Source organism: Ambystoma mexicanum, chromosome 5p (genome assembly GCF_040938575.1).
Source record: "Ambystoma mexicanum isolate Mex_15411 chromosome 5p, UKY_AmexF1_1, whole genome shotgun sequence".
Classification (NCBI taxonomy): domain Eukaryota; kingdom Metazoa; phylum Chordata; class Amphibia; order Caudata; family Ambystomatidae; genus Ambystoma; species Ambystoma mexicanum.
Window position 1 is genome coordinate 850,950,554 of NC_090930.1, and position 26,899 is coordinate 850,977,452.

The following is a 26,899-nucleotide window of genomic DNA, read 5'->3' on the forward strand; positions in this document are numbered from 1 at the left end:
CACCCCGTGTCCTACAGAAACAAGATTATCCCCTTTTTCTGACAACATTTTGCCAGATTTGCACATAATCACCAGGGAACACTACAACTCCCATAATTCTTCCCCTCTGCTCTTTCCCAAAACCACTGAGACTAAGAAGAGGCAAGTCAGAGTGATGAGGATTGCCCATAGGAAACAATGTACCATGGGCCATCTCCATTTTGTCGTGTTAACAAGGTTTGGCCGAGTCGGGCAGGGCCGTGCAACCACTCACACCCAACTCCTATTAATTCTCCCAGCAAATATAAAAGGTGGAGCACAGATCCACACTTTGAGCGAGCTGAGGATGCTGAAAGGTACACAGAGGCCAGAAAGAGAGAACGGCAGTTGGAGGGATCCAGGAAAGACCGCAAAGACACTGAGCCTGTGAGTATAGGGGAGGGTGCAGTGTGGTGAGGAAGCTGTGCTTCCAGGGAGCCAAACCAGGGGCAGCCGGGGTTACCTGGCAGTGCCCAAGCCACAGCTCCTCCCCTGGGTAAGATACTGAAGCCCAGCCAGTCCTCTGGGGAGAGGTGTTGAGACCCTGACCTCAGAATAATCCCCCTTGAGAATGCCTACTTCTCCCAAAACCCCCAAGATGCTGTTTAGGAGAGCTGGTGAAGTAGGAGCAAAATAAGAATGAGGCGTTGTGGGATGTGGAGTCCAGAACTATAGATCAGAGAAATGTATTGACAAAGAGCGAGAGACTGGGAGCCGAGAGAAGCAGTTCCAGCAAAGACGAAGGGACAAGGTGCTGCCAAGTGGGAAGGCCAGCAGACTGCTCGAGAGAAGCGGCAAGCAGCTGAAACCCTTGCGGGATTCCCGAAATTGCAGACAGCTGCGAGCGACTCAAATGGAAAAGCGTGTGCATGAGAGAAGCACACTTTGCAGATGCTCCAGGACAGTAGGCTCCCCTCCTGATCACAAAGCAAGGTTGGGGAGGAAACATAACTCTGCAGGCGACTGCCTTGTAAGTAAGCAGGAAGGCATCGCTGAAGAAAGCGCCAAAGTACACGACCAGTGAGTGATCTGAAGACCGGCTTGTGTTAGAAATAAGCAGGGGAGCAGCATTAATGAAAGGTTGCGATAGAACTGCAGAATACTTAATGAAACAGAACTATCTTGGTGAGACAAGAAAGGATACAGATTATCAGAGGGGTTCGAGAGGAATCATTGGCCCATCTAAAGACTCTAATTCTGCATAAAAGTAACGTTCCATGCAAAAGGGAATGCAAGATATGGGAAGCAGTTGAGAATCGACCATTAAGCAAAGCAAATACAGGAAAAGTAACTGCAACCTAGGAAGCTGAGGTTTTGTGGAAGATTGAAAGTAAACAGTTGATAAAGATTGTGAAAGGGCCAAGCGGGCAGAGTAAGAAAACCGGGTGAGAGCATCATAAACCTTTTGAAATTGAGAAGAACTGTTCTAATGGGATGTCGGAGTGGTCATGCAAAGGTCTGAGTCAAATCCTGTGTAAGACAGTGGTCCTATGGTTGTTCCAGAATTGGAGCATTGTGCTGTGGTGAAAGAAAAGAGAACATTGCGCATGTGAATCTAAGAGTCAAGCATCAGAAATACGATTACGGTGAGTAATGTATCCCTTCTGAGGCTTGTGGAATCTGCTTAGATCACATGCTGTGCATAGATTAGCGAGCAGTGTTAGAAGAAGGCGGTGGGATGTGAGAAGGTTCATCAGCGAACAAGTGTCTTAGAACCGCCTGTCCCACTTGAGTATCTGTCTTGGACCGAGTGTCAATGCAGTAGTGCTGAGTAAAGGTGTGAATAGAGCTCCATGTAGCTGCTTTGCAAATGCTGTCAAGGGGCACATTGGCAATGAAAGCCAGAGTGGCTCCAGAACCTCTTGTAGAGTGGGCCCTTGGCGTAAAAGGCAGTGTTTTATCGGAAAGAGAATAGCACAGTTGGATACATCCGACTATCCACTTAGAGATGGCATTTTTAGAGATGCGATCTCCCTCTCTGCCTGGAGCTATGGAGATGAACAGCTGATCTGTTTTTCTTAGTGATCTGGTCTTATCTACATAGTAGAGGACCACCCTCCTCACATCTAGTGTGCGAGTTTCACCTCAGCAGAGATCTTGGGTTCTTGGAAGAAGGCTGGTAGCTCAATAGACTGGTTAACATGGAATTTGGAAATAAACTTAGGTGAGAACCTAGGGTGAGTGTGTAAAACCAGTTTACCCTTATGAACAGTAAAGAAAGGATCCTGCACTGACAGAGCTTGAATTTCACTGACCCTTCTTATGGCGGTGATGGCTACTAAGAAGGCAGTTTTATAAGTCGGGTGTTTGAGACAAGACTTGTGCATGGGCTCAAAGGGAGGTCCCATGAGCTTAGCAAGTACCACATTAAGGTCCCAACCTGGTGGTGGGTTAGAAATTGGAAGGTGGAGTCTTTTTACCCCTTCCATAAATGCTTTGACAACTGGCACTTTCCACCATGACACCTTGTTATGGGAGGTGGTGCAGGCTGATAAAGCTGCTAGGTGCACTTTAATTGAGTTAAACACTAACCCTGCATCCAATCGGTGGAGCATATAGGTGACAACATTAGAAGGAGTACAATCAAATGGGTTTATTTGCTTATTCTGGCACCAAATAACAAATTGTTTCCATCTGTCATAGTAACAGTGCCTTGGGTTAGGGTTTCTGGACTCTTTCAAGATATCCATACATCTCTGGGGTAAATTGAGATGTCCGAACTCTATGACTTCTGGAGCCATGCTGCCAAGTTCATCGAGTTGGGCTGAGGATGCACTCTTCGCCCCTTGTGCTGGGAGAGTAGGTTGTACCGGCACAGGAGTTTGATGGGGTTGCACACCGCCAGTTTGCATAGGTGTGGATACCATGGTTGTCTTGCCCACATAGGAGCAACCAGGATAAGCATCATCGGTTCCCTGTGGATCTTGTTCACCACCTTCCTCATCGGAGGGGTTGGTGGAAAAACATAGGCAATTATCCCTGACCAATTCATCCATAGGGCGTTCCCTTGGAGCCTGGCTGGGGGAACCTGGATGCGAAGTCTGGGCACTGCCGGTTTTCGCTTGTGGCGAATAGGTCTATAGTGGGGCAACCCAACTGAGAGAAGAGGTCTCCTACGACTCCTTCGTGTAGTCTCCATTCGTGTTCTTCTGGGAGAGGATCCCTGCTGAGAGCATCTGCTAGCGAGTTGAGATCCCCTGGAACATGTTGGGATGACAGGTAAATCTTCCGTTTGAGTGCCGGTTTCCAAATTCTCTGGGAAAGCTTGGATAGATTTGGTGAACGAGTGCCCCCTTGTTTGTTTAGGTAAAACATTGCAGTCGTGCTGTCTGTTAGGTTAGGGTCTGCACTGACTGGTTGGATAGGATGGGTTTGAATGCCCGAAGCGCTCTGAAGACTGCCAAAAGTTCTAGCATATTGATGTGGTTCTGAGCCACTGTGTGAGACCAGAGACCCTGAGCTGTATGGTGAAGGTAGTGGGCTCCCCACCCTGCTAGGGAGGAGTCTGTTGAGACAACGGCCTGTATCTCTGGATCGTAGAAGGGTTTCCCCTTCGTAAGATTCTCTCTTGTCCACCAGCGAAGACTCTGTACTAGCGTTGGGGAAACGACCATTAGATCGTCCCACTGACCACTTGCTTGAGACCACTGTTTCACCAACCATTCCTGCATGGTTCCATGTGCAGGCACACGTGGGGAACCAGGTAAATGCAAGATGCCATCATGCCTAGCAAACGCATCGCTTTGCGCACCTATGGCGACCGGCCTGATATTGAGGAATTTGCAGCAACAGATTTTGAATTCTTTCCTTTAATGGAAAGGCCAAGCCCTCGTGGGTGTTTAGGACAGCCCCTAGGGACTGTTTTGAGGTGCTTTGCACCAGGCTTGATTTTTTCTTGTTGATTGAGAAGCCCAATTGGAAGAGGAGGTCGATTGCTCTTTGGATGTTAAGTCTGCAAATTAAGGGGGATTCCCCTGTAATGAGCCAGTTGTCCAGGTAAGGGTACACTGGGATTGCCTCCCTGCATAGGTGCGCCACCACCACCATTACGTTGGTGAATACCCTTGGAGCCGAGGCTATTCCGAAGGGCAGCACCTTGAACTGGTAGTGCTGGTTGTTTATTTTGGAAACGCAATAATCTTCTGTGCGCTGGGAACATTGAAATATGAAAATAGGCATCTTTCATATCCAATGTTGCCATGTAATCCCCATTTTTTAGTAGGGGGATTACCTCTTGTAGCATAGTCATGCAGAATTTTTGTGGCTTGACATACATGTTTGCAGGGCGCAAATCTAATACTGGGCGCATTGTTAGATTTTTTTTTCGGTAGGTTGAATAAATACCCTTGTTTACCTGGTTGCCTGGACAAGTTCTATGGCGTCCTTTGCAAGCAGAATGGCGATCTTCTCGAGGAGGATTTTCTCGTGTTCCAACAACTAACTTCTGTCTCGGAGGATGGTCGTGGGGGCGCCCTAGTAGCTCTATACAGTATCCTGTGGACACTGTGGGAAGCACCCATCTGTCCGAAGTGATTCCTTCCCATATGTGGGTGAGGGTGGAAATGCGCCCCCCTAATGGGTATGCATGGGAGGGGACCCGAAGTGGAACGTCACTGTTTACTGGGTGGTGTACCACCTCTGGCGGGCCTGCCTCTACCCTTAGTGAGGCCTCCGCGTTGCCCTCTGGGGAAGCCCTGTGATGGTTGGAACTGATTGTTGCTCCATTAGGTTCCTTAATTTTGATAGTAGTTTGAACCCCTCTGGGAGCTTTGGCCCCAAAAGCAACGAAAAGTAGTGTTTCCCCTTTGTCCCGAGGGCTTATTCGCGAGTTGTCCGAGAGATTTTAGGGTCTCGTACTCGTCCATAGCTGTTTTTAAGGCTTCCTCCACTGCCTTGCCTAATAGTAGGTTCGGCTCTAGCGGCAGGTCTATAAGAGTGGCTTGGGTTTAGGGTTTGAACCCTGACTGTCTTAACCATGCACAACGCTTTATTACTGTGCCTTCGGCAATTCATCTTCCAGCATTATCTGCTGCATCAAAGTTTGTTTTCAGTATGCATCCTGATACGGACCTACCATCTGCTGCCAGCTGAGCCAACTGGCTCTTCAGTGGTTCAGGTGCGGAGGATACTAGAGCAGCTACTTATTCCCATTGATGACAATTGTAGCTTGCCAAAAGAGTGGCACTGTAAGCAATTCACGCCTGATAGACTGAAGTAGAGGCAACTTTCCTGCCCAGAGCATATAGTTTTTTGCTCTCTTTATCAGGAGGTGCTTCAGAAGAAGCAAGTGGTGTTCCTGCCGTCTTTCTGGTGGTTGTTACTACAAGGGAGTCAGGTTTTACTTGACCCCTAATGTAGAGGGGATCAGAGGGTGCAGCCCGGAATAATTTTTCAACTCGTGGATTAACTGAACAAGTAAGATTTGGAGTTACCAGCGAGGGGTCAATTCTCTGCTGGATAGATTTTAATATAGGGCTAGCCTTGGTAATGGCTCTTTTGTCACCTAGGATTTATTCTGCGAAATCCCGGTCCTCTTGGACACCTTGTGTGTCAATATGAAAATGAGCTACTGCCTTAGCCAGTACCTCGTTGAGGAGTGGTTGATTATCTACCGGTGAGTCATTTACCGGGGGGTCTTTAGAAATTGGGGAGGCAAGATTATAGGCTTCAGCCTCATCCTCCTCCTCCTAGTCCTCGTCATCCCCATAATAAGAGACCCCTGTTTGGTCTTCCAGCATCTGTGGTTCTGTTTCCTCACAGTATGACTCGGGATGGTAGGGCTCAACGACCAAAGGGTCTGTGACCAAGCCCTGTGCCAGGGCATCAGAGCGGAGTCTTTTAGCAGGGGGTTGGGAGGCCTTGGATACCAAAGAGGCTGAGGTAGCTGGTTTGTAGGCATAACTATGAAAATAGTTATGGTCGTTTTCATAACCCTATCTATATCAGATGAATTCCATTCTCTGGAGCTAAGGAAGACTGTTTCCTCTTCCATGCCCATATCTTGAGGAGTGGGAGGGATGATTTTAGGTTTAGTGGGAGGGTCAGCGACCTTAGACTTTCCTACTGATTTAGGGTCTTTTTGTTTTTCCTTATGAACATGGTGTTCTGAAGGCTTTTTCTGTTTATCCCCCTTTCCATAACTAGAGGAATGTTTCCCAGAGCTTTTCGGGGCTTTTGAGGGATCTGACGCCTTGTGTCGAGATTCGGAGGTAGTATCTGACACCTCGCGTTGAGAAACGGAGGTGGTACGAAATTCCGAGGTGGTCTTGGAGGAAGGACGTCGAATCTCGGGAGTAGACGCAACACGCCTTGCCTGAGGATAGAGGTCGGAATAGTCTTCTGACGATCGGGTCTCTGGGAATATTGAGAGTGCGACAACTTTTTCAACCACAGACGTTTTGTCTTTGTCATGAGGCGAACGCCCAGAGGACAAAGAATTGTTGGACCGCTCTCTCAGTGTCTTCCGTTGCCGATAACTCGATACACGTGTTGAGTCACGGCCGGGGCTGATGTGTTTAGTGGAGTGTGTCGCGCTTATGCCGCCTGTTTTTACCCCATAACTGGGCCGAAGGCCAGTTCTCCGGGGTCGGGGGCTTGCTTTACTTTCCTGTACACATTTGTTGCTTGAGAAGGAGGGCTAGGTTAGGTTTCTTTAGTGTAGGCCATTATACGTTGACTAAGACTGACGAGGACTGTTTTTCTTTTGTTTCATGGTCAAGAATACTCCCATGTTAGAGTTAGGATTAAGTAGTAATTACTCCAACCCAGCTGATTTTCTAAATAAAGGTTTTTGAAACTTACATCTGTTGTCTTTGATATCTGCTGTTGATAGCATGCCCTCTTTAGATTAGGCAAACAGATGGGTCTTCAAACTCTGTTTAAGTAGACCACTCAAACTCCTGACAGAAAGGTCATATGAAGGACGGAGTAAAAGTAACAAAGGCAGCCACTGTGCGGGGTGTGTTCATAATGATGATGGCGGATGTCTCATTGAGCCAAAGACCCAGTGATGAAGAAGTGGTATAGACGGACTTGGATCGGGGATGAAGACAAGAGCATGAACATTCATGTAATATACAAAAATGCTGTGACGAAATGACATCTGCTCTGCAGGAGTACAAGAGAATGAGTAGTAGCTACCCTTTCTACAAACCAAAAATAATCAAAGGTAAAACAGGAATAGCCATGAGATATACTGCCTTTTGTGGTAACGTGGGCTGTGGGAAGGCTATACTCTTAAGAGGGGTGTGAATGGGATCCAATAGCAACTCAAACTGTAAAGTACAACAAACCACATTAAAAAGGAATGCCCAATCAAGTTTCAATAATATGTATATTTTAAGTAATTCCACTTATGGGCAAGCCTCAATTTCATTGGGAGGGTATTTTAGCATTCCAGTGCAGAGGGGCAAGTAGAGTGGAGTGGAAGCAGAATGAGGCCGAGAATGGAAAGATTATGGATGATGAGCAACACAGACTGAGGTGGAGATGCAGTCTGAGGAAGGATAGATTGGATAGATTTGCAAATGAGTAGGAACTTAAAGAGAGTGATTTTGCATGGAGATCTGTGTAGGTGGTATAGGGTGTGGGCAGTAACATTACAAACTTGGTTTACAGGTGAGGAGTAGGTTAGAAAAGCATACATTAGAGATTAGGATTTGGTAGAAGGTGAGGTGGGGGTGGATTTTTCTTGTGTTGAGATGGCTAATCCTGGCAGCAACCATGAATTGCTGGAGTCTTAGGGCGCTGTCGAAGAGTACGCAATGTTTGTGAGCCTTGGGTGAAGAAGTGAGGAGGACAGGAGAAAATTAGTTTTAGAGATGGTGGATGGGTTAGCAGTGGAAGCTGAGAGAAAGAGGACTTCTAGCTTGGAGAATTAAGCTGTATGCAGCATGAGAACATCCAGTGACCGACTGCTGCGAGGCAGCTGGTAATGCTTCCAGAGAAATAAGCAGTGAAGGAGGGAGAGGAGAAGATGATTTGGAGGGTCATCAGCAAAGAGGTGGTAGTGAAAGCCAAAGGATGAGAAGCGCTTGCCAAGAGAAGAGGTCTAAAGAGGAGAGGGCCAATGACTGATTCATGGAGGACTGCCACAGGGTCGTGAGTGGGGCAAAAGGTGTTAAGAGATTCAGGAGATGGAAAAGGAGCTGTAAGGGGCATACGTGGCTACCCAGCCAAAAGCGGCCTCTTTGAAGTCATGGCAGGAGAGGGTTTGGAGAAGGGAGACATGGGTATGGATCAATGAATCAAACGATGTAGCAAGGTCACTTCTATATGCATGAAGGGAGGTGAGAGTGGTGAGCAGTGGTTAGAGTTGGATGCGTGGGTGAGGGCAGCTTCAGTGGAGCGTTTGCTCTGAAAACCTGATTGCATGGGATCACAGTGTGTATAAACCTTGAGGTACTAAACAATATAGTTGAAGACAACTCTCTGGAATGGTGGGGGAGGAGAGAAACTGATCTCTAGAAGGAGGTGTTTATTAGTGTCGGTCATGGGTTTCTTAATTATGGGGATGGCGAAGGCTATTTTGTAGCAGACATGGAAGTCGTCATTGGAGAGCTAGAGATTTAAAAGAATAAGTGTGAGTTAGGAGGAGGAGATAGGTGAAACCTTTTTGAAAGTTTGAAGGGCAAACAAATCAATGGGAACTACAAAAAGGGGTAGGGGAGTGGAGAATGGGAAGGAGTATGGTGCAGGGGGTGGTGAAGTGGGAGACTAAGAAAAGGGTGGTGGTGACAGGAGGTAGAGAGAAGGGACACAATGAAAGAATGGAAGGTGCATTATACTATAGTGATGTTGAAGGAGAAGTAGGAGGCAAAGTCATCAGCGGAGGGAGGAGGACAGGGTGCTATTATATTGGGGGGCACAGTCAGGAGAGTAAGTGAAATGTTGCAAGCATTAGAGCAAAGAGGATATACTATTGGTACATTAAATGAATTTGATGGAATAAAGAGCACTAGTGAAAGCAAGTAGGGGGTCCTTCTAGGAAGTGAAAAGAATGGGGGGGAACTATTTTTACACCAGTAACAGGTGGAGACTCATGGTTATCTCTCGAGGAAATAGTAAGAGGTGTTGAATATTGTTGAGGTGGAAGAGGAGGAGAAGATCAGGGTGTGGAAGAAGCTTGAGAGGGAGAGGACGAGGAGATTAGAAGGTTGGCAGAGCTAGAATACGAGTACATTAAAATATTTCAGAGGAAGGCAGCAGGGAAAGCCAGGTACCCAGACAGCATTATAGAAGGTACAACAGGGCCCAACTGGCCCTAGGCAGGCAGAAGCAGAAGGAACAACGAGCCAGTAACTAGGAGGGAGCTTACCATAGAGAGGTGACAGACACAGGTGGACAGAACCAGGAAAAGCTTGGGAGCCCCGGAAGGGAGCTCAGGATCTCCAAGAGAACTGACCACCCAGCCTGAGGCAGCTCTCCCTCCATGAGAAAGTGCAATGCAGTGCAGGCCAGAAACAACTGTTCACTGTTTACCTAATTAGAGTTTGGGAACCACTTTAAAGCTGTACTGGAAAGACCAAAGAAGAGACCACCATTGCCAGCTACTAGGTAGGACTGGAGTTGATGGGTTGCAATGGATTCAAGGACCTTAGCTGGGAAGGAGATCATAGAGATTGGTTGTTTTGGGCCTGAAAGGGTCCAAGGAGGCTTTTTGAGGAGAGGAATGACAACGGCTATTTTGAGGGTATAACTTCAAATAAGAGGGATGAGTTGATGAAACAGGGGAATGTAATAAGACATGGGGAGTGAGTTATTTGAATAAGGCTGGGGATGGAAGGATCCAGGGATGCATTGAGGAGGATTATCCGATTAAATGATGAAGTGAATGGAGTGAACTGTGACCATAAAGAATGTTCACACATTTCAAGCAAGTTGCAGGAAATGTAGAGATTATAAGCTTGGAGAGTTAATCAAGGAATTAGCGTTCTTTGGTGGTGTCTGAGGTATTGCACAGCATAAATGAAAAATTGGCCTCTGAAGTTGACACGGTTGGTGGTTTTTGACACACCTGTGTAAGAATTGTACCATTTGCATTCAAGGAAGTAAAGCTGATGTTTGGACAGCACTATTTATTCTGCTTGGTGCTTTCTTGAAGGACAATTGATTTTTCTTTGCATGAGGCGTACTTTGCTCAGAGAGGAGTAAAGTGAGTTGTTGAGAAGGGTCCAAAGAACAGAAGAGAAGGGTCAGTGGTGGGATAGAGTTAGAATCCAAAAGAAATGAGGACAAGGAATCAACAGTGACTTGTCCCCAATGTCTGGTACTGAGGAAAGTAGCGGGACTGGAATAAACAGAAGGTACAGATTGAAGGTTGATTGGAAAAAAGAGATACTGAAGTGGGTCAGATATGATATGGCATTTATAACGTGCCTATATACAAGTGTTTCAAGACACGACGAGGCAAGGGGGGGGGGGCAGAGGGAAGAAGGAGACAATGATCTTACTAGGCCAGGTAACATTGAGATAGCGCAAGTGCAAGGGAGGGGTGAAGGGGAAAAGTGCGAGGGGCAAGGGGGAGGGGAAGTGCAGTACCTAGGATAAGCAGTAAATAAATAGAAACAATAAATCGGAACAATAAATAAAGTGCGGCCAGCTGGTGGCAGGTGCATGAGTAAGTGCAGGCATCAGGTGTCAAGTGCTGGAAGGGGGCTGTAGGGATACAGAAACAGCCCCAAAGTGCAGGGCTAACAGGGGGGCAATGCAGGTGTGTAACTGGTGGGGAGGGGACCTGGGCCTGAGATCAGAGGGTAACCAGGTGTCCAGTGCAGTTTAAGCCAGGAGTTCAGCAGGGGAGAAGGCATAGGCAGAGAGGAAGGTCTTGAGGTCCTTCCGGAACTAGAGATGGTTCTCCTCAATTGACAGGGAGACTGGTTCAGAGGGAGGCCCCAGCCGAAGAAAGAGATCTACCACCAACTCCTTGCTTGGAGAAAAGACTCACCTTGAGGGAGTTGGAGGCAGATGAGCGAAGAGCTCAAATAGCAAGATATTTAGGAAGAGAGTTTTGAAGGTTTTGAGGCCTCAGGCCCCAGAAGGCCTGTTGACGATGGAGGGTTTTGAACTTAATCCTCGCAGCCACTGGGAGCCATTGCAGAGATTTCAGTCCTGGAGAGATAAGATCCCTGGGCTTGAGACCAAGGACAAGTCTCGCAGTCCTGTTCTGGACAAGATGCAGAGGGCAGAGAGTAGAGGCGGGCATATTTAGAAAGAGGCTGTTTCAGTAGTCCAGCCTAAAGAGAACCAGAGCTCTGGAGACAGTGAGCTTCTGGGGGAAGGAGAGGAAAGGAAGAATAGCTCTGAGGAGGTGCAGCTGGTAGTGTGACTTCTTAGAGACGTCAGAGATGTGAGGAGAGAAGGAGAGTGTGGAGTCGAAGATGACCCCGAGGATTTTAGCCTCACAGGTGGGAGCAGGAAGAGGGCCAAGAGAGGCCGGCCAGAGAGGGAAAGGAAAGGAGGGCGTGGGTTTGCCGATGAGGAGAATCTCAGTCTTACTGGCATTAAGGCACACCACTCCTGGAGAGCAGACAGACAGTCAGAGATGAGAGAAGGAGAAGCAGTGGCTGAAGGGAGCCTGGAAATGAGCGCAGTGTCATCCGCATGGCACTGAAAGTTGGGGCAGAGAGCGGCAATGCAGTGGGCAAGAAGTGCCAGGTATTGGTTGAACAGCCAGGGAGAGCGGTTAGACCCCCGGGGAACACCACAGGTAAAGATAGAGATAGAGGAGAGGAAGGACCCAAATTAGACCTGGGAGGGCCGATCAGGGAGGAAAGAAGTCAGCCAAGCCAGGGCCTGATCAGTGATACCCAGGTTATCACGTATACGGTTGAGCAGGATGGCATGGTTGACTGTGTCAAAGGCAGAAGAGAGATAAAGTAAGATGAGGACAGAGGGGGTGGGGTGTTGGAATCAAGGTTGGAGAGCAGGTCAGACCAACAGAGGGGCATGGAATATGAGCAGGTGATGTCTGAGGAGTTTGCAGTGAGGAACAAGTTGTGAAGATGGTCTCTAGTATGCATAGGATGGAAGAACAGTTGTTTGTAGAAGAGAGTCTCCATGTTATTGATAAAGGTGCTGGAGGCAGGGAGGTTGAGTTGGTCAACCCAAATGTTGAAATCTCCTAAAAGGATGAGATTAGAGAGGAAGACCTGGAGCTGAGGGATGGTGTCATCAGTGAAATAGCTCAAGGTGTTTCAGGGACCTCTGGTGTGATAAGATGGTCAAGATGCGAATTGTGCAGGAGGATGAGGGGCAGCATTTGAACAGGAGACTTTCCGAGAGGGCCAGAAAGGTTGAGATGGACTGGAGAGAAGGGAATAGGTTTTGTGTGGATGAAGGTAATATCACCTCCCCCCGCCTCAATGTTTGTGATTGAGAATGATGTTCAACAGGATCATGTTATGTTAAGTTGATTTATATTGTGCACCGCTGCTTTTTCTATGGTTTCCAGGCACCCTCGTTGCTCTGCATGCTAAAGTGGGGTGGGGGGGATTAAGGTGAAAGAGAGGGATAAGAAAGGTTTTGTATTCAGCTGATGAGGTGTGTAGAACTAGAAGTAACTGGCACCTTTGTGTGCTTTCTGTGTGAGCTTTGCTTTGTGCACTGGAGGCTTATTGTTTCTATAAGGGCTGCCTCCAGTGTTTGTGTTGTCGGTGTTAGAGGCTATTGGGGGGTGGGGCGGTTTTGTGTTGGTTTGAGAGTGATGTGCAGATTGGAGTTTTAACAGGGGGGGGAAGGGTGTGGGGGTCACAAGCCATCTAGAAATGTGTGGTAAGGGTGTCATGAGCAAAGGCGGTTGAGAAAAGAATATGGTAAGTAGGTTGTAGGTATCAGGTTGTGGCTAGTCTCTGGGTATTTATGCAGCTATGTTATAGCTTTTTCTTTTTTTTGGCACTCACATTTTGCTTTGACATGAGGTTAAATTGGTGGGACAAAATTAAGCTTGTCTGGGTTTTGAGTGAGACCAGACTAGAAGAGGGGTTTGCATAGTAGGGATTATTTTGTTCGGGACTATAAGCTCTCCCTGTGTGAACATTTATCAGGGGGGGGGGGGGCTGGGGTATGGGTTACTGGGTTGGCTGGAGGCCCTTGATCCATTAAAAAACATGTGCGCTTGCTTCTTGATACATTGGTAGGAGGGGTGTGGTGTGTTTGGTTGTCTGGATCCTCGTGGTTCTCTCACTTGAGGGCTCGTGCTTCAATGCCTTTGCAGATGCAGTTTGGTCATTGCAAGGGGTTGAAGTGGTATCCCTGTAAGGATCAGTGTATAACTGTTGTTGGTCCGCTTCTATTCTGGCGAGTTGAAGAACCATGTTTTTAGTTTACGAAAGATTAAGCATCTTCCAGCGTACAGATTTCTTTTGAGATCGACTTCCATATTCTCACTATGAGAATCGAGAAAGCAGTTCCTCTGAATTGAGTCCTCAGAGTCTTGTTTTTATTCAGAGATCAATGCTAGATCTTTAAGGTCTTCGGGCTGGTATTGGGTGACGTTTGCTTGATGGACTTTAGCCCCTTGTCTGTGTTGTGCTCTATGGGCTATGCAGAGGGCTTTGAAATGGAATGGTTTCTTGACCGGTAACCAATGGAGACTTCTTAGTCCTTGGGGGGGGGGGGGGCGTTGGTCTCTTCTATTGAGTTGCAGTGGCAGTCTTGCCACTGTGTTTGGAATGCATTGTAATTTTTTGGTGAGGTAGTTGGGCAATACTAGGTAGAGGCTGTGTGACAGGGAAAAAGCCAGTCCGGCGTAAAAAAAAAAAAAAGGTTGTCCCTTGACATCAGTATTTGAGAGCCAGCAGGTGAAAATTGTAAGCAAAGGAAGGAGGGGGGTAGAGAACGCAGTGGAGATGGCAGAAGGTAGGCAAAGCGGCAAAAAGCAGACGAATAGGGCTGGAAAAAAGAAAAAGAGTGACAAGTAATCACTCTGGAGGGATGAAACGCAGCAAGCGAGTCCCTGTTGTAGAAAGAAAAGCCGGCATACGTGGGTGCCATGATAGAATAAACTAGACCGGCACTCCAAGCTGAGGAAGGAACCTCAAGGCAAGCAAGATGTCCTTCTCCATCTGTGCCACAGCGACCAGCGCATCGCTGTGAGAGCATGTGACAACCTTAAATCAATAGTTATGCACTGTGCAACCAAATTCCTTTTGGCAGAATAGGTGCGTATTGAACTGCAATTGGACGCATGAGTTGCAACAGTATGAATGGGCATGGCCTGGATGGCTATCCTATTGTTACCACCATTTGTACCCATTCCAGCCAATAACCCCCACCCCCGAGGTGTCCTCATATAATATATAGCACATCATATGCCCATGCCCAGGTGCTGCCTGTTATAATAGTGTGACGGCCCAGATATTTTCTTTCCAGTGTCCTATAGTCAATAGATGTGACGTGCACCTGGCCTCACAACCCCAGGTCAGTCCTCATTCTCCACTAACCTGACTTCACTTCCAACCAATGATGCAAGTTCTCCAGATTTCTACATAGTTCCTGTGAGTTTATACCCATGCATGTGACTTTACAACATGGATTCATCAATTATGTTCATATCTTCCACATTCTTGTCAACCTTTAGTACCGCATCAATTAACCTTCATCTTTATACATGTATAAGGGTATCTTTCGATAGACCCGTTACATAAAGACACTCTTTATGTGATTTCATACTCCACTCCATAGCATTTTCAACCTTCACAATCTGTTTTTCTATCATTGCGCCATGTACCCTGGGGTGCGACCACTGTATACATTTGGACATGACACGCACTATCTCTACTGTGAGAAACCTGCGGGTATACTCACACCTACTCCCTTTGGATCCTCTTCTCGGGTGGCCAAGGAAAGGCAATCGCTTTTGGATCCTGACCCTGGGGGTGGAGAAGCGAGAGAGGATCACCTGGGTGGCGGGTCCTTAGGGATTGAGGTGATGATATTCACAAGCGAGACATGGTATCCCATGGTTGTAGGTCATTTGGTCGATCGAATGCCATTTGATCGAGAGTCAAATGGTTTTTTATGGGGGGGGTTCCCCCACCAACCCCCCTTTTTCTATATTAATTTTTTTTACCAAACAAAACTAAAAAAATATATAAATAAAAAAATGCGACCATTTTTTTCCGACCATTTGACTTTCGATCAAATGGTCATTCGATCTTTTATTTTCGACGATTTGACCGGACACCGAATCCCACCCCCCTTATCTATTGAGAACCAACATCATTGTCCACCGGCCTTTATGGGCTGTTGAAAACCATGTTGCAAACCATTTTCCCCTCAGTCAACCCATTATAGTAGTGGGATGAGGAAGAGGCAACTAGGAGTAGTAAACACTAGTTAAGTCATTTCACCACTCTAGCACTGAGACGAGTAAGAAGCCTGCAGAGTGTTGTAGAGGTCAGCATGTCTCAAGTGATCCACTAATTGCGGCCAGGCAATTACAATTTGGGACTCACACCTGCAATCTATCGAGTGGTTGCAGGTGTACAAAAAGGGAGGAGACCAGCAGCAAAGACCAGCAGGGAATCGTTTATACTTTACTTAACTTTTTCAATTTCTATCACGCACCGAGTGACCCGCAGGCTTATAAGTGCAACACAAACAGACCTAACAGAAACTATGGAGTCCTAACAAAGCCACACCCCACCAGTCTCAGAGAAGGTAGTGAGCTATCAGTGAACTCATCTAAAAAGCAGAGTTTTCAGTTTCTTTGTAAATAATTTAGTGGATCCCTCTGCTCTCAGAGCCGGGGGCACTGAATTCCAGACTTTTGTAGTGTAGTAAAAAATACAACTTTTTTGACATGTCTAAGTGAGCATCTGGACTCCTTCAGCTAATGGGTATTATTGACATCAGTGTTCTGGCATTTAATTTATTCATGATGACTTGGATAAATAGGACTTGCAGCATTTGCTGGTAATCACCAACAGGTGAAACTCACTCTTTGCTTCAATAGGAAGCCAATGTAAGTCCTGTCTCGCTTCAATACATGATCATGCCGTTTAAGGCCAGCTATAACTCTAATGGCACTATTTTGTATTACTTGAAGTCTGGCACATTCTGATTTATTGATTCCTACTAACAAACTACAACAGTAGTCTATTTTTGAACCAATAATTGCTCTCGCTACTGTCTCACAGTTAGTCTTTGAGATATAAGGACATACTTGTGCTAACAACTGGATATAATACGCCCAGGCAGAAACTAAACTATTTCCCTGGGCGTTCATAGTCATAAACTGATCTAAATGAACCAGTGTTTTCATTTTCTTTCTTGGCATAAATTCACAACCCGCCATCTCAAATGTCCTATATTTTACTCCTAGCTGTGTAATTTCATTAGGGGTTCCAACCACCATCAGATCAAGTTTTTCTTTATTTAAAGCAAGACCGTTCCGCCGTCCATACCTGAATGACATCATATACTTCAGACACCTTTTTCACATCCTCATCATAGAAGCAAGAGGGCGGCATGACAAACTGGGTGTCATCAGCATAGTTCGTAAAACAAATACCATTCTCATTCAGCAGATTAAAGAGAGGAACTGTAAAAACATTACAAAGCGATGGTCGAGAGATATGCTCCTTGAGGCACTCCAAATTGTAACAATACAGGTTCAGCCTCTTCCGATTCGCTACAAACCCTACACACATTCTATTTCCTAGAAATGAACAAATTGACTCAGCTGAGAAAGCTGCAACTTCTTTCAACCTGATAATGAGCAGGGAATAATCCACCAAGTCGAAAGCTGCAGATAAATCCAGTATCATCAGCAACACTGTTTGTCCTTTATCCACACCCTGCAGAAGTTTTGATTTTAAGGTCAGCAGTGCCGTTTCAGTACTATATCCCTGTCCAAAACCAGACTGCCTCTTATTTAAAATATTATGAAAATTAATATATTCTAAAATCTGCCTATAAGCCACCCTATCTACAATTTTCAGTAAAAAGGGGCATTAGTAATGGGCCTATAATTAGTTGGAACCATAGGACAGAGGCCAGATTATTTTAGTAGAGGGGTAATCCATGCACTCTTAATATCCTCAGCCATACGATTCTCCAGAAATGAGGTATTAACACATTTAACTAAAGGCCCTATCAACATTGGGAAGCATGCTTTGATGCTTCTTGCAGGGCAAGAGTCCCCTTCATAATTTGTAGGTTTCCACTTATCAATGATGTCCGACTTCGATTACAAGACGAAAGTTAAAGTGTCTGAGCATTTCTGCGCTGACCTGTATGATCTTGGCTCTGATAAATCAAATATCTTTTTCTTCTCCTCTATAGTCAACTTGATCCCCTCAAGTTTATCCAGCATGGCTGCTTCAATTAATCCACATCATGCTGTGTCTCCGATAGGTCTGTCTTGTTTACTCAGACAAGGATCTTCCAATTCTTTCAGAATTTTAAATAGTTCCCTTGAGTTACACTGGGCATTCTGAATTCTTGTATCAAACAATTATTTTTCGCCTTAATAACTTCTTGTTTGAATATCTTGGAGGCGGAATTATAAGCTTCCTTATCCTTGCTATCTTTGGAGGATTTCCATGTATGAAATCTTTTATTTTGTATCCCGTTCAACTTTTGAAGGTCCTGCGAAAACCATTTATTCATTTTGTTTCTTATTGACACCAGTCTCAAATGATATGATATGGCATTTGTAACGCGCCTATACACAAGTGTTTCAAGGCGCGACCAGTGAGGGGGGAACAAAGAGAAGACAGACAACGATCCTACTAGGCCAGGTGTCATTCAGATTGCACAGGTGCATGGGAAAAATGCAAGGGGAAAGGGAGGGGGAAAATGCAGTACAGGGTTATTAGAATAACAAGAATAAATAATAAGGGCCAGCTGGTGGCAAGTGCAAGGTAACTGAGTAATTGAGTGGTGCAAGATCATTTGTAGCTTTCCTAGTCGTCTCCTGAAGGACTTTAGTAATGTCGTCTACCTTATCCAGATTCTCAACAATTGTCTCCAGTGCTGAGAGCCAAACCTCCATTGATGCCGGAGAGGATTACCTTATGTTCCTCGATGCTAAGATTTTTATTGTCTCTCTGATCCTCATCTTCCGTTCACATATAATATTAAACTGAACAAAATAATGATCTGACGAGGGGCATGGACATACCACCCCGATTGGTCGTAATGTTGTGGGTAACCACCCAGTCCAATATGTGACCCCAAGGCCGCAACTGTCTAATCCACCGCCTGTCGAGCCGAGGCAGCAGTCAAGTGGCCTCAACTTGGCTCCCGACAAGCCGTGACGGGATCTCCCACCAGAGTAGGCCACAGACACCTTCCATCAAGCAGACACCAACGAATTTCTAAAGGAAGGAGCACTTTGGAATAGCTGAGGGTGAGAACATCAGCGTTTTTGATTCAAGACCACCGTTGAGAGGTCCAGATCTAGTGAATGGTCTTTGTGTTCGTACTACATGGAGTGAATCAGTTGGACAAAATTCCACGTGAAAACTACATCAATTGGGAGGCCGACTTCAGGGCGGGAATGTGAAACATTCAAGAATGAAGACAGTTGAACACAAAAGAAATGCACTTTATTACAAACCGACTTGTAGTCATTTTTAGAATGTATGTTTGTATTTGTATGTCCTGATGAGGTACACTAGTTGGGAACAGTCTTAACAACTAGTTGCCCGAAACTCGAGTCAACAAGACCAGAGGTTCCACTCCATTCTTGAGTTGGACTCTACTTCGGTCACATAGAAATACTACAGTAAATGTAAATAGTGAATGAAATGTGTTAATATATACTCTTTTTAGAATACTTATTGATGAACTTTAGAAGACTACAAACATGGTTTAGAGTCTTAAGGTTTATTGGTATAGATTGGTTTGTTCTGTTTTTGGAACACACAATGGAGATTGTGTTTTGCACTGGTATGAATGGATTTGGAGTTGAATGTGAATGTAAGATTATGAGTTGAATGTTGAGATAGAATGGTTTTCGGTTGGTGTGGTATTTATTTAATATTCCAGATTTTAACAATTGTTCAACTTATAAATGTTGTAATTGTATACATCCTCTTATGTGTTGGGAGTTATGAACATATAAATAAGAAAATAAATTGAATGAATTCAACAATACCTCGTCTATAAATCCTTTTGCATAAAACAGCCATTTTTTCGTGGAAGGAATTGGTTGGTCTTTTTCTCATTAGTTATATAGTACAAATGGTTAGAGGGCGGTACTTGTCCTTCGACAATTGTACCCTTTGTACAATATGTGACCCTTAACATGTGTAGGTAACTTGATCTGCTTAGTGAAACCAAGGTTATTTAGAGACATCAAGTGTTTTTGTTGCAAGATCCTCCTTCAATCTGAGCCGCAAGTTTATATCACTGATTAGCATGACTTTGTAATTAAGTTTGAGCAATGATAATAACGAATTGCTCTAATTAAATGCAAAGTCTTTCATGTTAGCCAGGGGTTGATAAACCAGGATCAAATGTAAGGTAGTTTCGGGATTTGTCCTGCTTTTTATGTGTAGCATCTCATAATCTTGTATTTTCTGGATGTCCACCTCCCATACTTCCAGGTCTGATTTAAAAATAAAGGTCACTCCTCCCCCTTTTCCAGTCTCCCTATCCTGCCGGAAAAGACTGTAGCCTGTGGGAACAACCAGTCCTATGGTAGGAGCTGCAGCGCGGTGTAACCAAGTTTTAGTCTCTGCGCATAGGTCTATATTCTGATCCAAGATATATGACGCCATATCTATGGCATGTTTCATCAAGGAAAGAGTGATAAGTCAATTTTTAATTCTCACTTGGGACTTGAAGCTTTACCTATCAGGCCACCAGAATTAACTGTCTCGTCCTCATATTTCCCACTAGCCCCATTAGGACATTGCCAACTATTACTCTCCTTCAACTGTAAACAATCCACGACATGAGGAGTCGTTTCCACATGTTTTGTTTCCGGCCCCACTATAAATTCAACAATACCAGGCACCTCTGGGCCATTAGCCATATGATACCAGAGTTCTGACTGCAGCAGGACAGAAACCTCCAAACACTTAGCTGCTACCATGCGATTCGACAGAATCAATAGCATCAATGCTAGCAGATAAGACGGCTTCAGCCATAAATCGTGTGATAATCTCTGTGCTCTGCGATTTCCCCCCCAAACTCCCTGGTCTCCTACTTATATAGGACAAAAGGAGGTTTACCCTGGCAATATTAATAGCTTCAAGAGGATGCCTGGTACTAGGATGACAAACACTTAACAATTGAAAGCGTACTCTGGGGCCTCAGGCTGCATCAAGGACTGGACTTGACGCCACGCGTCAGCGTTCAAACGCCGGTTCGCAATTAAGTATTGACGACAAACTACAATGCTCATGGATCATGTAGTTTTATCACATTGAACGGCAGGCACGGCCTGCACAAGTTCCACACAGTCTCAATTTCCCCTAAAAAGCATAAAACAATTAAATGTTGCGCAAGTAAGAATAATAGGCAGAACAAAAATGAATCTCAGAAAATGTAACGTAATAAAATGCAATTTCTAAAAATAATTTAATAAAATCCTAAATATGCTACTAATTCATTAAGGAGCGTGCTACAACAAAGAGTCTGTGAGGAGGCAGCCAACATGGGTCCTGCCAGAGAGGCAGAACGCCAGCAGACTACTCCAGAGAAATGTGGGGCCAAGGGCCAGGCGGGCCGCGAGAATCAAATCCAATGACCTTCGCTCCTTCCCGTTCACGTTGAGCAGGAGAACCAGTCAGGGCTGCCCCTTGTTGCCCTTTCCACTTTTCAATGGTAATGGAGCCGTTTGCGCAGTGAGTGAGGGTGTGGGTAGACATTCGGGGGTATAAACTTTAGGGGGACACAGTACAATATTGTTCTGTTTGCGATGATGCTATTCTCTCGCTGACTGACCCTCTCCTCTCCCTGCTGGTGGTGCAGGAGGAACTGGCCACCTATGGTCAGGCGTCAGCTTTCAATGCCAATCTTGATAAATCTGAGATCTTGAATTTAACTACACCCCCCTGGTGTTTAGTAGGCTTAAATCAGAACTGCCATTTCATTGGGCCAGGGATAGTATTAAATACCTAGATGTGCAACTCACGGCAGACTTAGGGAAGCTGTCTGGTATAAAACTACCCCACTCTCTTTGAACAGATAAAGGCTGACTTGCGGAGGTGGAGCAGGGGCACTTTCTTTTGGTTTGGGCAGATAAGTGTCTTGAAAATGAATGTACCGCCGTGACTCTCACTTCTTTCAGGCTCTACCAGTGAGAATCCCTAGGCAGACACTCTTAGAACTGCAGAAAGCAGTTACTTTATTTGGAAAGGGAAAGGAGGCAGACTGGCAAGCTCATTGCTGTTGGCTGACAGGAGATGAGGAGGTTGGCAGGCGCGAGACTTCCTGATGCACTATCGGGCGGCACAGCTACGGATAGTGAAAGAATGGTGACGGAGTCTGAAAAGCAGAGGGGCTATGGACACTGCAGTGGCATATATCCCCCTGTGAAGAGTGCTCTGGCAACCAAGGGGCAACAGAACGACCTCAGTTTATTGCAATGTGGTAACAAAATTAGCTTTAGAAACTTCGGATGGATTAACTGAGCAAGGTTATTTGACCACTTCTCTGGCGCCACTTACTCTCTTACATGATAACCCAGATTTCACACCTGGACATGAAGATGGGCTCATCGCGAGGTGGAGGGAGAACAGGGGCTGGTGCATAGCCGATATGATCAGAAAGGGGACAATTTAATCCTTTGTGGAGTGCAAGCAGGAATAAAAACTTAGGGAAGAGCACTGATTTCAATACTTCCAATTGCACCATTGGGTGATGGACAAATAGGTTAGGGAGGCCGCTACCAGGGAACTGCGACCATTCAAAAAGTATGTAATTGAGGCTAAAAACACTAGAGGGCTCATTTCTACCATCTACACCCTTCTGCAGGACACAATGGGTCGAGGAGATGGGCCTATATCAATGTGTAGGAAGGTGACTTGGGTGGCCAATATCTAATGAGGAGTGCAAGGGGATGTGGTGGAGAACTACAAACGCGGCTTCCGCAGTGCAGCCGAAGGAAGCAGCCTACAAAGTTGTATCAAGAAGGTACTTGATGCCGGATAGACTACATCTCATGAACCAGTCCATTGGTAGTGCTTGCTGGAGAGAATGTGGAATGAGGGGAACAATGTTGCATATATGGTTGGATTACCCAAAGGCCAAACCATATTTGGATGACGTTTTGGTCCACATCTCGAGGATCACTGAGAACTCCTTTCCTTATGACCCAGGCTTGGTGTTCTTGGGGATCGCATACAAAGCCCACTACACTTTATATTCCAGAGAGGGGAGAATAGCAACGATACTGTTCTCGATTGCAAAGATGATGATAGCAGCCAACTGGTAAAACAAAGACGCTTCCAACACTAACCTTTGGTGGACTAGGTTGTGGTCTATCATGACGCTGGAAAAGATATTTGCGGCTTGAGGGACAAAAGTGAGGTCTTTAATGCGAAATGGAGGAAGTTGCTTTCGTATTTAACTTCAGATTTCACGTACAATACCTGCCCCAAAGAGTCAGAGCGCTGAACTTGTTTGGTATTCTTGATCTGTGACCTGTCCCCCTTGAGCCCTTGTAAACATGTGGCCTTGAGTCCGCTGAAGCTTCCTCGGCTGGAACTTTGTGTGCATAGACTGTTGTGGTCATGATTCCCTTTTTCCGTTCTTATTTCATACTTGATTTGACTCCGTGCGGAGGGAGGGGGGTGGAGGATGGAGGGAGGCGGAGGAGGGGTGTGGTATGGAGGTGGGCTGGTGGGGATGCTGTTCAATAATGTTATTGTTTATTTTTTTGCGTTCAATTGGTATGTGTTGGAAATATCTTAGTGTTTTCAGTTTAGGCCCTTTGTGTTAACCATAAATAAATAATAAAATTGCTTTGGGGAAAAAAATAAACATGTCCTGTATATGACAGACAACAAATCACAGCAGACAGTAACCAGATAGATATGGACTAGGTTTCTAGCACAATTGCCTCTTGTTCGGGAGGGCAGTAGAATGGAAGAATGGAAACAAAAACAAAATAGCTCACCTTTTCCAATGGACAATGGGTGCTATCTCGAAGAAATGGTAACAGGTTTGGCCGGTCGTATTCAGCATAGAGACTGATTTGTTTCTCATGGTATTTCTGCCCCTTATGGTGATCTCTTTTAAATAGCTTGTGCAAATACTAAAAAATACACAAAAAACATAAATCACAACATTACTGCATGATGGGAAAAGTAGCTCATCATTTTATTTAGCACCCATGACCTTTCTGGGTGTGCCAATACACACACATTTTCTACACACACATTTTCTAAACAGTTTATTTGGAGTTCCTAAATTTAATCTGGACCTAGCTTGGTGGCAATGGAGCGCTTTACAAGCAAGTAGCATTAAAACCCAATAATCTGAAAAAGAAAAGTGGGGTGAGAGGAGAAGACAAAGGGGATGCCGCAATTCTCTTCCTATGCTTTTTCCAGCTTATACTGGGGAAGACAACTATGTTGAACAAACTAATGTGGCAAGAATGATTTAGTGTGTATTCGTGGGCAGAAATTGTGGGGTGGGAAATTAATGCAAGACTGTTGATAAAGGAGACCGTTTTCTTCTAATGACTGACCAGCATGCACCACTAGCCATAATTGGAATAAAACTGTACATACTGTGTTGGGTAGGAAGATGGAGGCAGACACATAATACATTCTGATGTTCTTTTATCTAAATAGCAAGGAGAAAGGACCATAAATTACACTAAAGGCACACGTCTGTCGTTCTAAAGTCCAAACTCAAAATGTCCTAAATCTACCTGACACTACCACTAACAGTAACAACTAACAGTGTCCAAAAGAAGGTTATCCTTCTGGGTGTGACCCCTTGGCCACATGTCCTTAGGCTTTCTTCTTATACACTAATTTTCAATATGCAAATGTCATATTCATGAGCTCTTGTAGCTCCTCCCAACTGTTCAAAGATATTGGGCCTCATTATGAGTCCGGCGGTAGCCGTGCCAGAAAAACCAGCAGGCTGCCGCCGGACCCAAAATACCATTCTGCCTCCGTGATTGCCTGAATCACTGGGAATTACAACCCTGGTGACCTGGTAATTCCGGAGGCGGAATACCATAAATCCCCATTCCCATGGAGTCCGATATGACTACATGGGTATGGGCTATGACGGAGCCGGTGTTGCCATTTCCGCCTGCAGGCGGGTGACGTTACTCCCGCCAGGTCAGACCTGGCGGGAGTGACACCTCCCGCCTGCAGAACACGAATCAGCCGGTCCGGAACCAATGGTGGTGGCGGACTTACCGCCGCTGTTGTTTCCGGACCGGCAGTGTCATAATGAGGCCCACTGTCTTTATGTCAATATGACACTGGTATCTTTGAGATACTCTCTTAGACACCTCCCTTTAATTTTAGGTTGTTCCCTTGTTTTATTAGGGTGTAGAGTTCCCCATTATTGGTGTCTTTTAAACCCACTCTTTTTCCCCTTGTTTGGTTCACTCTGCACTTTTAGCTCATTGCCCTTTTGAGAGTTTCTCATTAAGTGGTCTTCAATAATTCTCTCATGGAATTATCTCTTGTGGCTTTCTCTCTCTCTCGCCCAGGATATTTGTTTCCACTTTCTTGACTATTCACAATCATCCTTATTCTTCAGATTGTCAAATAGTTCTTCAGATATCAAGTTATACTGGTTTACTGTTCCGTAAATCAATCGAAGTCCATTCTCTTTATTGCTTCTTGCCCTGGAGGTCTCCCGCTTCTACTGTTCACCTTTGTACCTTTTTGTTGCCACGGGGAACCTTGCAGGACTCAGCCCTTACTCAGGTACATCGGTTTGCTTTTTTGCTATTTTCTTTCAGGCTCAGCATTTCTGCAGCTGGCTGCATTTATAGAATGACAGCGGTGGGGAGCTGTCAACTCTCCCTGTTGTCCAGGTGTTGGTCATTGTTAAATGGGGGCTTGGCCCCCACGGGACTGCCGTTGTCACGCCACTGCATCGGACAGTTCCTCGAACTCTGTCCTGAAAATGGCTGTGTCCAGCAACCGTGCTTGGCTTTCTCAGCTTCTCAGTTCCATGGTTCAACTCTGCTCCGCCTCTTCACAGCGTTCTAACATCAAGGGGGTTTCCCCTCTGCACCTTTCTCTCTCCTCCGCTCTGGACTACCCATCCCACTTTCATATGTATTTATTACGAGGGATATTCCAATTTCCTTTAGACAGCAGCCTGGATTCAACATTGCCTATAGCTTAACAGAAGAGGCACATAGCTTTTTTGATGGAAGGCAGTGCCATATACGCAGATAAAGTGTCCTGCCCAGCATAGGGAGTTCCCTTTTGGAATGGGAGTTCATGTCCCCTACGGGGAGTCACTCCCAGTGAGGTCCCACTTGCCCAGTCCGCTAGCGAGGGTCTTGTGGAGTGGGCTCGCCTCCCTAGCCTCAAAGGGGGAGGCTCCACCTTGGGGAGAAGGGATGAATAATCGAGATTCGTCAGAATACTCAACCATACAGAAATGCACTTGCCCCATGGTGACGGGTGACAAATATTTAGCGATGCTTTCTGTAAAATGTTGCATGTCACCATAAGCACACTTCATGTGAATGTCAAACGTTTAAAACCTCTCTAGCCACGCCAGCAAAGTCAAGTACCATGCAAACTGGTGTGGTGGAAACGGATTGCACAATCCGCGCAAAAACTGCATAATAGTGGGGATTGTGATTAAAGAGCCTTACTCAGGAGTCCTTTTGAAAACAAAGATAGTGGCTAAATACCCCTTGACAGAGTCAATCTGTAGGCACGTCTGAGCAAATGAAAGCAGGAACGCCAAAACACAGGATGTAAGAATGTCAAAGGGTCTAGAGCCCTCTCCTGGCACCAAGTCAAGATTTTACGCCACCTACAGGCATAAACTGAGTTTGTGTTAGACCGCTGAGCTGAGATGGGCACATCTAGGACTTTGTCCTACAAGTTACACCTCTTTTTTTCTCAGCCGCTCAGCAGCAAAACATGAAAGTTCAGGTTGCCGAGCTTTGGATCGAGGACCTGCCCCCAGGGACATCATTTCAGCAAAATGCCAGGGCTAGCTGAAGTGACATCACATAAGCCTTGTCATTTGATCCCAGCCCAAAGAGACATAATGGGAAGCAATGGAACACAACCTTTCACCCCTTGACAAAACAGAAGTGGCATCACATAGCACTGTTCCCAAGTACACTATGAAAAGAACAAGTTACTTAACCCTGGTAACATTCTTTCGACTGGATGTTCCTCCCACGTATACCTCATCTTTTGATAGCATCTTTGCTAGCTTCAGCTGCTTCGGAAAAACATTTTGGCAGAGAACGTTGTGCATCGATTCCATCGATTCGATGTCCCTTGAGGGCCTCAGTCGCGAGGTTGACGTCATCACCAGTATATATAGCATGTGCATTGCCCGTTGGCTTCAGTTCTGTTTTTCCTGTGTTTTCCTTTGCGGAATTACCCACTTAGTATCATACCGTATCAGACTCTAAAAGGGCGTGTAGCGTAATACCCAGAAATTCTACAGCGGGGTATGTTGGGAGGGGGGGATGAGGCATACGTGGGAGGAACATCCAGTCGAAAGAACGTTACCTGGGGTAAGTAGCAAGTTCTTCGAATGGATTGTGTCCTCCCACGTATTGCTCACAAAGCGGGGTTGGTTTTGAAGGCAGGAGTACGAAATTTCAAAATTAATATTAGTCATGGACCGAATGAAGGACTGCCTTCCCAAATCCTCCTCCCTGAGGTGAAGATGCATCTAAACAGTAATGTTTTACAAAGGTATGGATGGTAGACCAAGTGGCTGCCGCACAGATTCCCCTTATCAG

The 26,899-nt window shown here is 45.6% G+C and overlaps 1 protein-coding gene across 2 annotated transcripts in view; it reads right to left on the reverse strand.

The window, feature by feature from the left end:
- VPS41 (VPS41 subunit of HOPS complex) overlaps positions 1 to 26,899 on the reverse strand; it is a 1,668,740-nt gene that overhangs the window by 282,599 nt on the left and 1,359,242 nt on the right. For both annotated transcript variants that reach the window (XM_069613279.1, XM_069613280.1), the window contains one exon: positions 23,096 to 23,233. In XM_069613279.1, the coding sequence (XP_069469380.1) occupies positions 23,096 to 23,233 (138 nt within the window). The remainder of the gene's footprint in view (positions 1 to 23,095; positions 23,234 to 26,899) is intronic.